General features: G+C 41.2%; 1 protein-coding gene across 3 annotated transcripts in view; it reads right to left on the bottom strand.

The window, feature by feature from the left end:
- The window catches only part of LOC148892343 (caskin-1-like), a 46,968-nt gene that overhangs the window by 19,220 nt on the left and 13,791 nt on the right, over positions 1 to 13,957 (bottom strand). For all 3 annotated transcript variants that reach the window (XM_089006539.1, XM_089006538.1, XM_089006536.1), the window contains exons 3-10: positions 13,832 to 13,929; positions 7,599 to 7,744; positions 7,392 to 7,487; positions 7,169 to 7,290; positions 6,960 to 7,068; positions 3,635 to 3,743; positions 3,319 to 3,413; positions 2,985 to 3,099 (exon numbers count right to left, since the gene is read on the bottom strand). In XM_089006539.1, coding sequence (XP_088862665.1) covers positions 2,985 to 3,099; positions 3,319 to 3,413; positions 3,635 to 3,743; positions 6,960 to 7,068; positions 7,169 to 7,290; positions 7,392 to 7,487; positions 7,599 to 7,744; positions 13,832 to 13,929 — 890 coding nt within the window. The remainder of the gene's footprint in view (positions 1 to 2,984; positions 3,100 to 3,318; positions 3,414 to 3,634; positions 3,744 to 6,959; positions 7,069 to 7,168; positions 7,291 to 7,391; positions 7,488 to 7,598; positions 7,745 to 13,831; positions 13,930 to 13,957) is intronic.

A 13,957-nucleotide genomic window follows, 5' to 3' on the forward strand; every position in this document is an offset into this window, starting at 1 on the left:
AATACATAAATAAATAAATAGATGCATAGATAAATAGATATATAGATGGATACATAGATCTTGCGATTCTGTATTTGTTCCAAAAAAATTTCCTATTCGCTGTTATGTGTCCAGGTCCTACTTATGTGTAAAAGTAATGCTATAGTGCCATTATTTTCAATTATGTGCTGTTTTTGATATGTTGGTATCCTTTATACAGTGGACCACAGCTATTTGCGAGGCTAAATTTTGATTCTTATTCTAAAAGCATTTTGGAGAAGAAAAAAAAACCTCTAGAAAAAATTTCCCCATTGTGGGACAAATAAAGGTTTTCTGATTCTGAAATTCCCCAAATGGGGATACACATCCAATATGCGTTTGTCATTAGAAATGGGGATCAAACATTGTGAATGTCAATTGTGGTTTTCTTTCAAAAATAAGGATATTTGAAAATGGTCGGCACTTTTTAAAACGGCGGAGCGTACCTCAATGGAGATAGAAACTTTTCCATGACAAAAGTAACATGTGAACAAGCAGCACAAGCATGCAGAACAAAGGCCTTCAACACAAAGCATTACTTGGGGCTCTCTCAATATTTGTATTCCGAATCATCATGATCCATTGAAATGATTGCAAATGCCATGAATCCGTTTCAGTCTTGACCGCAAAAGAAAAAGACAGCATCAACGATTCAATCTGTTCCTTTTTTAACTGGCTATTTTTGTGTAAAATGTTGAGAAAACAGGAAAAGCACAGTATGCTAACGTTAGCCCCCCCCCCCCCCCCAAAAAAAAAAAAAAAAAAAAAAAAAAAAACAAAAAAAAAAAAAAAAAACTAACTCATAATGGGAAGTAGATAGGCTAACAAAACCAGCATGGGTATCACGTACAAAACTTCAACCTACTGATATTTGAATAAAAACGGCATGAACACTAAGAGGGAGAAAAAAATAGGAAATCTTAACACACACCCCAAATAAAATATGAATAACGGTGAGTTTCAAAGCAAAGTTTTGAACAAGAGATTTCTGGGAGGTCATTCAAGGTTGCTTTGTGATTTTAGGCCTCTGTTGAGTTTGCGGGATCCTTCCATTGACTGTACGATTATATCTGGACAGCATGAATAGATTTGGTCAAAATATAGCATATATGATCCAAGTAATCCTTAAAGGGCAACCGACGTCACTTTTTTGTTTTTTAACTGACATCAGAAAAACGTTTTATAGCATCTAAAATACCCAAAACACGCAGTATGATGTTTTTAGTCAAATGCAAAACACCAATAAAAATGACTTAGTGTCCAAAATCTGCAAAGAAATTGAGCTGCGAATTGGGCATTTTCAGAAAGTCCCAGCCCCAGTTCGTGACCTCACGCCAACACATCTTGCATTGCTGGAGAATCAAAACAATGGCTTCAGATTCGGATAATATGCTTTCTTGTTACACATCCAGTTATGAATATGATTCAAATAGTTCTGAAGAGGAAAGCATACATGTTTGCAACCGATTAAAGAATTTATTCCGTGTCATTTTGAGGCAAACGGGCGGGGGAATGTCTCACCCAAAAAGAGGCAAGAAAATGGCCACCGAGCTGTGAGGAATGAATCAGCCCGGTTCCACAGGCTGATAAATTCCTTCCATGGAGCTTGGACTCCCTCTGCTGGCGGCTTTTGGGTGTAACACAAGGTTTTCAAAAAAACAGTACAGTAAAATATATTGACGTGATGGAAAGACGCTACAATGCGTCTTTTTTACAGTCAGGAGGCGGTCCTTTTCTGACGTCATGTACGCACTCGTCACCAACTCAAAAACAAGACTTCCTGAATATTCAGCGCGAGTCTTAAAACGTAAAATATAGCTATATGCGGTGGAATCTTATTCAAATACGCCCAGTAGAAGTCATTTGAAGCCATTTTACAAATGATGGACACAACTTGTCCGGAGACGTCGGTTGGCCTTTAACACATTCACTGCCATTTCCGAATTTATTCGGGAATTGAAAAGAATGACGTGGAGCACCATTCCTGAATTTGTTCGGGTTTTGTTTTTTTCTTACGGGGGGTTGCGTGTAAAGCTTCGGTCAGACCTCTAGCAATGTTTTTCCCTCCCACAAGAGGGCAGAATTTAGCTTTTGTACAGCCGTCCTCTCTTTCAATGTAGGTAACTACAACCGAGCAAGCACGAAATAAATATTTTTTTTCTGATGAAAGAAGAAAGTCTAAGGTTTCTTACGCTGCATTGAAAAAGCGCTGGTCAGACCTTTGGCAATGTTTTTCGCTCCCACCAGGGGACAGCATATGCGCCCCCATTTCAAGCTCAGACAACTCCAGACCCATATAATTTAGGAATTAACTATTTTTTTCTGTTGAAAGAAGGGAGTCTAAGGTTTCAAACTCAGCATTGAATGTTTATGTAGTCCTAAAACTCAATATTCTGTGGGTCCTGGAATTTGAGTGAAAATGACAAAAACCCTGGCACTGGAGTGCACGCATTTTTCACATCATCTGGCAGTGAATGAGTTAATGGGGTGGTAATATGAGTAAATCTTACTCCCACCGGTCAAAGGGAGATTCGCATCACTTTTGGTTATAAATTGTCCATAGCTAATCTACAGTCTACGGTTGGAATCATGAGGTTGGATGGAACAATTGGAGAAATATTCATGGAAGGCGGGGGGGTTAAGACGGGTTGAATTGAGTTCTTTTTTTTGGGGGGGGGGGGGGTTCTATGATTCACATATTCAAATGGCCGATGACGCTTGTAGCTGTTTCTTACTAATGATTGGCTAAAGCTACGTAAAGAGGCTGCTGAGCACACACACACACACACACACACACACACACACACACACACACACACACACACACACACACACACACACACACACACACACACACACACACACACACACACACACACACACACACACACACACACACACACACACACACACACACACACACACACACATTGGCAGACACACATAGCTGTGGTGTGAGTGGTCACCTGCCCTCTTGATGACTTCCACCATGTTGGACGGGAAATAGCCCACGCGGTCATTTCCCGTGCGGTTGTCATGAATGCATCCCTTCCATCGTCCATCCGAGTGCTGCTCTAAAACCTGTCAGCAGACCACCAACTCTTATTTAAAGACCACATATGTCAATAGTGACTCCGTTTTATACGTTAATTGATGATTTGATATATTTAAATTACTTTTGAGAATGAGATGGTTCATGGTTAGGGTGGTGATTTTGATTGATTCTGAAGTACATACTTGAAGGGAAATACAGGGTGGTTTGCGTTTGGTAAGAGTGGTTTGCGCTGGATGTTTTGGTACCGTAATAATGTCTCCCGCTTTGATGTTGAGGCTGGTGAGGTCGTAGTTGTTGCAGTAATCCTTCAGCGCTCGCACCTGCATAGCGGCGGACGCGTCTGCAATGCACAAGCAAAGCTGAGCGGAGTCAGTCGCATGAAAGGAAGCAGTCAACAAGGAGGATTTTTCATGTCATATCAAAGCAAAGCAAAAAGCCCTTCCATCGAGAGGACTATTATTTTCCTTTAAACGTCACACACAGCCGCAGTATACAAGATAAAAAATATTTTGTTGTCACATCCCAACACCAGTAGGGTTACATTTTCAACCAAACGCTCACCTCTGAGGAGTTGCTTGATCTCACGGCTGGCCTGCGTGGTGGTAAACTGGTTGACAATGTCCAGTGCAGTTTGACTCAAAGTGTTCCTCACTCCGGCGCTTATCCCACTCTGAGTGGAAAAAAAAAACCGACAGTCATGCAGTATAATGTATAGTCTGTTACATAACCGACAGGCCACATGTAATCATGTTGTTTCACTCGTCGCTTTCCATCCCGACGACGCATAGCATTGAGCAACCCCGTACCAGTCACACTCTTTTTAATGAAGACCACTTTTAGCAGTGGCGGACCGCCAAGGCCTGCAAAGCCTTCTCTGCTGGCCTAAAAATATCTGAATCACGGACTGATGTGAATTAAATTTTTTCCATGAATTTTTATGAAATAATTCCAAATTGTCTTTCAGCTTCCTTTCATTAAATTCCCCTCTGTTGCGCTGCTTCCAGATGTGTGTTTTCATATTTAAGCATTTAACCAATCACATTAATGCCATCATATGTTACCAACCTATCTGGAGGCCTTCGCAATAAGTTCTGCGGGCCCTGTCGCATCAATGTGTCGAAGAAATTGTTGATTTCGAGTTGGCAACCTGTGATTGGCTAGTCACTAGTCACTAGCCAATCATAGTTTGACTCGGAAAAACTGCTCTGATTACCAGCCGCTAGTGACAAATGCATACTGGCCAGAGCTAGCATAGAGTATCGGTAGCAAGCTGCATAAGCAAATATATTTTTGTGTTGATTTAATAGCAGTTTTGTCAACCCACAATGGCTGAAGGAAAAGAAATGGATTTGGTTCGAGATTTACCGTTAAAGCCATTTTCAAGACTGACTTCTCAAGAAAAAATGGACATCATTAAGAAAGGTCGGTCAGTCAAACCACACTTTTTTTCAGTCGGAATTGATTCAGACATAGCACTACTGAAGGCCTAGCGATGAAATTCACAGCCCGCCACTGCCTGTTAGTACTGCTGTAATGCATTCTATTCATGTCAACAAGGAAAGAGGCTATGGGAGCGGTTATGAAACAAATTCAACTCATATCCCAAAAGGCACCGCTGTACTTATTTTAACGCTCTAAAATTATATTCTTTCCTTAAATCAAGTTTTCAGTTCAATTGCCTGCATCCTCATGCTTCAAATGTGGAATGTTCTTCCAGTCTCACTTTCACTCAGTGAGTCACTGCGACCTCTCTCTCATCCAAAAGGCTTGACAACAAAAGCTCTGTAATGACTTTTCCGGTTAACGTCCTCAAAATTGCATCATCTCTCAACCGTGACAAATATTGCCCGCCCTGACGTATTCTGTCAATCTGTCAACGCTCAACTTGTTTTCGACTCAGACCATTTTGCACGCAGAAGAACGATAGTGGCAAAAAATAATAACGTTGAAATGTGAGGGTGGCACAGGCTAAAAAGGTTACGGATAGCTAGCATGGAAGAATGTTTGTTGCTAATGAGCTAACAAGGTAAGCTAACACCCGCTAGAAGAAATTGTAACTGCAAGGAAGTTTTCCACTGACAGAAACCAATAATACCATATAAAGATGAAAAACAAAGTGGAACATTTATTTACAGACATTTTGAACGTATTAATGTTGAACCAGGGTTGTCCAACCAAGCTAAATTCAGTCTTTGGAACAATATGATGGAATGTTTATCTCAAACAATTTAAATTAGCTTCCTGCTAAAGGTGACTCAGCAAGTTATTGAGGCTTTTCAGCATTTTGAAATGAGAAAGGTTGAAGTATAAAAATAAAAAAATAAATACATAAATAAATTTTTTTAATAATACTAGTCAGATTTTATAGCTAAAACAAGGCGACCTCTGCAAAATATTTACGCCGTGAAAGAAGATATTTCAAAGTGCAATTGTAAACGGTGTGATGAAGGAAATTATCCCTGGACTAAAAAAAAAAACAGCCGTATTTTGCTGTATTCTGTACGATTTCTGCACATTTTTAGATATGCACGGCATACAAGAAAGTTTGTACGGGAAACGCAAAAATTGTTAAATATAATTTTGAGATATTTTCGATTCCGTTTTCATCATTAAATAATAGCAGTAATGTTAATTCTAACAAGTATTGCTACTCGTAAAAAGCGAAGTCAACCACCCAGAAAACAAGTCAGTGCGAAAGGTCTCGAGAAAATACAAAAGTTCTGAGAAGACAAGTTCCGCTCAAGTGGAATTTTACTTTGAAATCAGTTAAATGAAAGATTTTAAATTAAATTTGTCCACAGCAAAAAAGACACAATGCTGTACAACAAGAACATACAGTGACACCTCAGCTTACGAACTTAATCGGTTCCCAGAAAGTGTGTGGAAGGTGAAAAGTTCGTCTGCCAAACATTTATTTTCCATAAGAAACCATCAAAAATGAGAATAATCCGTTCCCAGGTCGCCATAAAACATATTTTCTACTAAATAAGCCTTAAAACTACACAAAATATACATTATTTTATGTATAATGAATATGCAAAACTACATAAACATCGATATTTTATGTATAATATAATGCATGTAATTTTCTCCGTTTGTATTGTATTATCGATATAATATGAACGGACTTTACTGTATATAATAAAGTCGTTTTATTTACCTTTGTGATGGTGGTTGTCAATGGATGAACTTCCAGGTTGCCTGTTAATGATATTCGAGTGAAGTTACCTTGCTTTCTCGGCGAGAAACCCCCACTCACAATGTCCCCTGCTAGCGGCTTTTCATTAATCCAAATCAACAGAAGTTTTTCAACCTCTTCTATTGCCTGAGACCGTTGCTTAGACAACACAGAAACACCCTTAGCCACACGTAGCAATGGTCGACTTATCATACCGGTAGTGGGAAGCTAAGTCACACAAACGCACACCTCGTCATGATCTCCTTCCTTGACCGTAATTTTGTTTTGTGTCCTCTTCGGTTTAACACTTTCCTGTGGTAGGGTTTTTTTCAGTCCCATAATAGCAAAAGTATCCTTGATAACAAACCACGTATGCACTCAAGGAAAGGGATGATGAAAACTAGTTCGCCAGCCAGCGTGGCGCTCTGTGTGGTTTGGTTCGTTTGCCCAAAACTAGTTTGTATGCCAAAATTATATTCTGGCGAATTTAATGTTCGTAAGGCGAAAAGTTCGTAAGATAAAGCGTTCATAAGATGAGGTATCACTGCACTTGATTATTGCTAGAAATATGTTGTAAATTGTTAAAAGTATTCATGTTTACATGTGTAATTTTGTTCATAAAATTGCGCAATGAAATATTACACACGCGTATGTATATAAGGTCACAGTGTCTCGCAGGTATAAAACCCTTGACCGTGAGCAACTTACTTCAAGCAGAAGACGCACTACTTCTGTCTTCCCACAGAGGGCAGCCTGATGTAAAGCTGTACCCGACTCAGATTGTCTGTTGATGTCAATGCCAGCTTGAATCAGCAACCTGCAACAGGTATTAGCCTGATTGGAATGTAGCAAAACGACACTTAAAACTGTTTTTAACCGACTAAAATCATTTGATAACATTTGTGAATTCTTCTGACCGTATCACGTCAATGTGTCCGTTCTTGGCTGCAAGATGGAGAGGCGACACCCCGTTAGGGTCGGACGGTTTGGGTTCCAGCATAGTGGCACACATGTTACTGCTGAGCAGCAGCTGTACCACCTAAAACAAAAATACAATTCAAGTATGAAAAGTGGATGAAATGACTTGTTTTGCAGTCACCACTGGCTTACTTGTGACGTTTATTTTGCTTTTATACTCACGGCCACGCGTCCAAATTCGCACGCGAGGTCCAGCGGTGTTTTTCCTGCCACGTCTGAGATGCACGTGTTGGACTGGTGTTGCAGCAACATCTCCGACTGTAGACACACCCAAAAATAATATAAATGTCACATTTCGTCAACACAAGATGGATGCACGTTGAAGCCCAGACGAAAAAGAAGGCAAGGCCAAAGTACACATCTGGTTACCCCGTCATAGTGCCCGTGCTGAGCAGACAGGTGCAGCGCGATCTGTCCTTCGTCCGACTGTCCGTTGACGGACGAGCCTGCCTTCAGCAGCATTTTAAGTGGTTCAGTCTTGCCCTGCCAGGCGGCGTAGTGCAGAGGGCGCATCCCTACATGAACAAAGGTGACACCCTTGAGCGCACGGATGCGGCGAAATCTTCCAGTCGTAACTTTACAAGAGTCCATTGGAAGTCTTTACTGTGATAGAGACAAGCTGCTGGCAAAACAGACACGAATATTGGGGAAAAAAAACACTCGTAAAACATGCCCCTATGAACACAGCATCGAAACATGTTGTACAGTTAGTGAGTGCCTGTTCAGTTCGTGAGTGGCCATTTAATGGCAGCCACCCAAAAAGCCCTAAACTGTGATTCAAATGATGAGCCACATCACCGGGCTGAGTCAGGCGCAGTTTGAGTAACGGCCTACGACACTGAGGTAAAATTCCGCCATGAATGAGTAGTGCTTGAAATTTAGCTAGCTAGATCTTACTAGCTAGATCAATATCTAGCTAGCTGGACCGTATAGCTAGCTAGCTATGTGGTTTAGGTAGCTATGCAGTGTAGCTAGATATTGATCTAACTAGCTAGACTAACTAGCTAGCAGAGCTGTATATCGATCTAGCTAGCTAGATAAGTCGATTGCTAGCTAGCTCGCTATACAGTTTAGATAGCTATACGGTATGGCTAGATATCCATCTAGCTAGCTAGATAAATCAATTGCTAGCTAGCTAGCTATATGGTTTAGGTAGCTATGCAGTGTAGCTAGATATTGATCTAGCTAACTAGCCAGACTGTATAACTAGCTAGCTAGATCATTAGCTAGCTACATATCGATCTAGCTAGCTAGATATTGATCTAGTTAGGTAGATAAGTTGATTGCTAGCTAGATATTGATCTAGCTAGCTAAATATCGATCTAGATAGCTAGATAAGTTGATTGCTAGCTAGCTAGCTATACGTTTTAGCTAGCTATACAGTATAGCTAGATATTGATCTACATAGATACCGATCTAGCTAGCTAGATCAGTATCTCTGATATATGATCCACTGGTGAAGAGACGCTTTGATACTCTCCTCCTCCTCTTTTATCTGGAACTGCTTTATGTAACAAAGAGGGTACAGAAAGTGCTTAAGAATGAATGTCTCTCTGTGTCTTTGTGTTGTCATGTTATTTGTTACTTGTTTTTTTTTGTTCTTTTGACTTCAAGACGGCGCTGCGAGAGTGGCTGCCTTTCCAGCAGCTCCTGTGTTTTGCTTTTCTACTTTCATTTCTTTCATAACTTTGCTGCTGTGAAATGTAAATTTCTCCACTGCGAGACGAGTAAAGGCAAATCCAATGCAATCCAATCCAATCTCGATCGGTAGATTCGATTGCTAGCGAGCTAGCTATACGGTTTAGCTAGCTATACGAATAGCTAGATATTGATCTAGCTAGCTAGCTAGCTAGAGCGTATAACTAGCTAGCTAGATCGTGAAGTAGACTGTGGTGGCTTCAGCCATCCAATATGGAATTGTGTGCTGGTCAGGCAGCATCAGGAAAAGACTGGAGCGCCTTGCTAAGAGGGCCAGTTCTGTCCTGGGTTGCTCGCTGGACTCTCTGGAGGAGGTGGGCAACAGACGGACGCTAGCTAAACTAAAAGCTATGAGAGACAGCCACTCCCAACCACCCTGACAGCACTGGGTCGCTCCTTCAGCCAGAGACTATTACACCCGCCCTGCAAGAAGGAGAGGTACCGTCGCTCGTTCCTATCAACTGCTGTCAGGCTTCGCAATTCTCAATAATCATAGGTAGGAAAAAAATACACTTAAATATCACATCTCGCTCGCTATCAATCTAGTTAGCAAGATAAGTCAATAGCTCGCTATACGGTTTAGCTAGATATCAATCTAGTTAGCTAGATATCGATCTAGCAAGCTAGATAAATCGATTGCTTGCTAGATAGCTAGCTATATGGTTTACTAGCTAGCTAGCTAAACCGTATAACTAGCAAGCTAGATCATTTAGCTAGCTAGATATCAATCTACATATATGCTAGCTAGATAGCTATAGAGCTAGGAGCTAGGTGTGGTCGACTGGTTAGCATGTCGGCCTCAGAGTTCGATTGCGGCTTGTGCTTTCCTGTGTAGATTTCGCAAATTCTTCTCTTGCCTGTGTTAAGTGCATGGGAGAATATGGCTCATAATGTAATGTATGTAATGTCATGTAAAGAATGTTTTGTTAAAAAAAAAACGAGTGTTTCACACTTTGGTCAGGGAACGCTTTCGCATCTTCCCCACTGAGAAGTCCGCCAGCAAATTCTGTGTAGACAAAGTGGGCACGATACGACACTATTTGCTATACAGTAAAGTCTCGTTATATCGATATCGGATATATCGATAGTCCCGGTTATATCGATACTATTTCTATGCACGCACGGGGAAAATTACATGCAAACAGGGTCGGATATATCGATAGTCCCGGTTATATCGATATTTTTTCGGACTCCCTTGAATATCGATATAACGAGACTTTACTGTATTTAGAAAGATCTCCCGCGAACCCCTCAGTTGGTTCAGCTGATTGGCCACCTTCCAGGTTGTTGTTTTTTTTTTCTTCCAAGGCAGGAATCCACAACGATGCCCAGGTCAGTCACCTTATCCTGGCATCTTAAATGGCACTTTGAGTGCTGGCTGCCGAACATACGGGGCTGTCTACATATTTTCCACTGTCGGCCAAATACAGAAAAACAGAGGGAAAGCAGCCCAATCACTTTGTGTTGATGAAACATGTCCAAAATTCAATATGCCAGGGGGGTCAGAACTGGGGAAAGCAGAGCTGGAGGGCCAGTTAACAAACAGACACAAATGATTGCGCGCTTTGGTCATTTGCATGCACTCCAGTGAGTCAATTTCTGCTTTCATAATGCCCAAAACTATGCACCGATGTAGAACTGGATTTAAGCGCATGAGTGAAACCACTTTAATTGGCCGGGAAGTTAGGAGCTGGCTGTGTTTACTACCCCAACGGCGCTAACAGCATTTTCATGGGCATATATTTTTTTAAATTCTTGGCATAAAGCATTATGGTGGCACTCCCACATGCTTATAGTTGAGCAACCCTGGATTTACTTCATTGTATATATTTTTTGTCCAATTCAGTATTGTCAGAGATGTTCAATTGGACACTGTGGACAAGACTCGAACCCAGAAAGATTGTCTTTTACTGCCGGCAGGAGGCGTAGCCATTCATGATAGACGTCTGAATTCTGCAGCCCTCTGCCAAGCTATTTATTGAGAGTATATGCAAATTTAAAGGACAACCGACATATCTTGATTAGAATACCACACCCCTGGAACGTTCAGAGCCCCAACAGTTGTAAGCAATAAAACATTGTCTTTTCCATGAGCTGATAAATTTGTAACCTGGATAATGAACTCTTCCTGTGCAGGATGTTCAAATCAAAAATAACTTCGGTGATAAAGGAGTATCCCAAGTCCTAAATTCTGTGCAAGGCCTGATCTCCTAGATCAGAGGTCACCAAGCCGCGGACCGGTACCGGTCCGTGGGTGATTTGGTACCGGGCCGCGCAGAAAGAATAAATAATTTACATAAAATGAAAAATTACCAGATTACATCCGTCTATGACTTATGTCTAGGTCACGTCATACATACCGCTAAAATTAGCCCACCGTAACCTAGCAAAATGAGTAAAAAAACAAACGTCTTATTTTGTTGTGTTTATCCGCCGGTCCGTGAAAATATTGTCTGACAATAAACCGGTCCGTGGCGCAAAAAAGGTTGGGGACCACTGTCCTAGATGAAGCTGACAGTTTAACTTGCTGTGTCTCTTGACCTGATTGACCCCAGGTTGTCTGTGCTTCAATTGTCTATTGGTGTCACACATGTTGACTAAGCATATAACAGCATGAAACTTTTAAATATAACTTCTTATTCAGTCTAATCTCTATCATTTATGTTAACTCATTCACTGCCATTCACGAATTTATTCGGGAATTGAAAATATGAGGTAGAACGCCATTCCCGAATTTGTTCGGGTTTTGTTGTTTTCCTGTTTGGGTGCCAATAAAGCGCTGGCCATTGCCTTGGGGAATGTTTTTCTTTTCTACAAGGGGGCAGAATTTCCCCTTTTTCTATGTCAGCTGTTGTTAAAGAGCTATATAAATCAATGTGTGTATTGCATTGTCTTTTGGACAGCCGCCCTCATTTCAAGCTCATATAACTCCAAACCCATTTAATTTAGGAATTAACTATTTTTTTCTGATGAAAGAAGAGAGTCTCGGGTTTCTCACGCTGAATTGAATGTTTATTGTATCCTAAAACTCAATATTCTGTGGGTCCAGGCATTTGAGTAACAGTGAGAAAAACCCTGGTACTGAAGTGGACACATTTTTGCACATCTGGCAGTGAATAAGTTAATTTACTTTCATTTTTTTGTGGGTCTTTGGGGGGAGCTGTAACGTGTCTCACGATTTCTCAAGCCGGTGACATTGGTTCGACATACCATCACTATCACACGGTCATGCACCCCCAAACCCCCTGGCCTTACTTCAGGAGCGCAACAAAGAAATAATTGATGGATTCCTCGCAACATCCTCTGTGTTGAAATACTCCATGAGATACAACGAGAAGGCCAGGGAGCGGCGGGGGTGGTTCAGCGTCCATTTCGAGACACACCGCGTATGTCAGAACTGGGAGGAGGCTCCATGCTGGAGGATTTACATATCCCATCTGCATTGAGACTTCTGTCCTGTCTTGTTCTGCCAGACTGGGAAGGATGGCGATATTAAGGCGGGTGGGAAAGGGGGGGCAAATCTGGGCTGTGCTGCTTTCTCTTAGCTCAGGCACTCACGTCTGCTCTCTGTTTGCTGTGCACACAAATGTGTCATATTTCTACAAATATTATTTCTGTCCTCAGAAAGCTCACCATTTGATTGCATAACAGGGGCTTGTTTTTTGCCGCTTTTTTTTTGTGGGGGGGGGCTTAACAGCTTTTTATAAACAGCAGCCAAAATATGAGGCGTACCTTTCAAAGAGTTGCAATTGATGAAAACATTTTGGATCTAGTTGAATATTTCTACTGGCCTCCAGATATTTTTATGCATTACCACTTTGAGTGTGCTTGGTTATTTTTATTATTCTTTTTCTAAAAATTATTTTTTTATTTATATTTTTTGTAATTATTTTTTTAATTATTTCTTTATTAAAAAAAACTGATCTGTAGCGAGAATAGGGAACAGGTGGCGGAGAAACTAGAGATGTGGCGATATGCCCTGGAAAGGAGAGGAATGAAGAGCAGTCGCAGCAAGACGGAATATATGTGTGGAAATGAGAGGGATCCAAGTGCAAGAGTGATGCTACAATGGAGAAGAGATAAAGAAGGTGGAGGATTTTAAGTACTTGGGGTCAACTGTCCAGAGCAATGGAGAGTGTGGAAAAGAGGGAAGAAGCATGTCCAGGCAGGCTGGAGCGACTGGAGAAAAATGTGTGTGATGTGTGATAGAAGGGTTTCAGCTAGGATGAAAGGAAAAGTGTATGAAACAGTGGTGAGACCAGCCATGATGTTTGGACTGGAGGTAGCAGAGCTGAAGATGTTGAGGTTTTCTTTGGGAGTGACCAGGTTGGATAGGATCAGGAATGAGTACATTAGAGGGACAACTACTATTAGAGGCTTTGGAGAGAAAGTCAGGGAGGCCAGACTGAGATGGTTTGGAGAGAGAGTGACTATATCGGCAGAAGGATGCTGACCCTTGAACTGCCAGGCAGGAGACCGAGAGGAAGACCGAAGAGGAGGTTTATGGATGTGGTCAAAGAGGACATGAAGGTGAGAGAGAAGAGGATGCACAAAACCGGGATAGATGGAGGACATGGATTCGCTGTGGCGACCCCTGAGGGGAAAAGCCAAAAGGAAAAGAAGAGTGTAATTAAAAAAAAACTGAGAATATCAGGACTCCACTCTTGTAACATATTTGTGTTGTTAAAAAAAAAGAATTACTGTAAAATCACAAGTTTGTGATGTAATATTGTAATTTCATTCTTGTAAAATTGGCATCAACCCACAATGCATTGCTCACAAACAAAATGGCATCCCCCATAACTTCTACTTCCATGCATTTCCTAATAAGAAATCTTCCACCAATTCTCTCAGTGTTGGAACACAGCAAGATGAAATATGCAAATTACATTTTTTTTTTTTACCTTTATTGTCTTTTATGTCCACGGCTGCCTGAGCCTCCAGCAGCAGAGAGATCATCTCCTTATTGCCACTCAGAGCAGAGTGATGCAGAGGCGACAACCTTCACACATGCACAGATCAGGTGAAAA

The sequence above is a fragment of the Hippocampus bargibanti genome, linkage group LG10, assembly GCF_051943395.1.
Source record: "Hippocampus bargibanti isolate YZ-2025 linkage group LG10, ASM5194339v1, whole genome shotgun sequence".
Lineage (NCBI taxonomy): Eukaryota > Metazoa > Chordata > Actinopteri > Syngnathiformes > Syngnathidae > Hippocampus > Hippocampus bargibanti.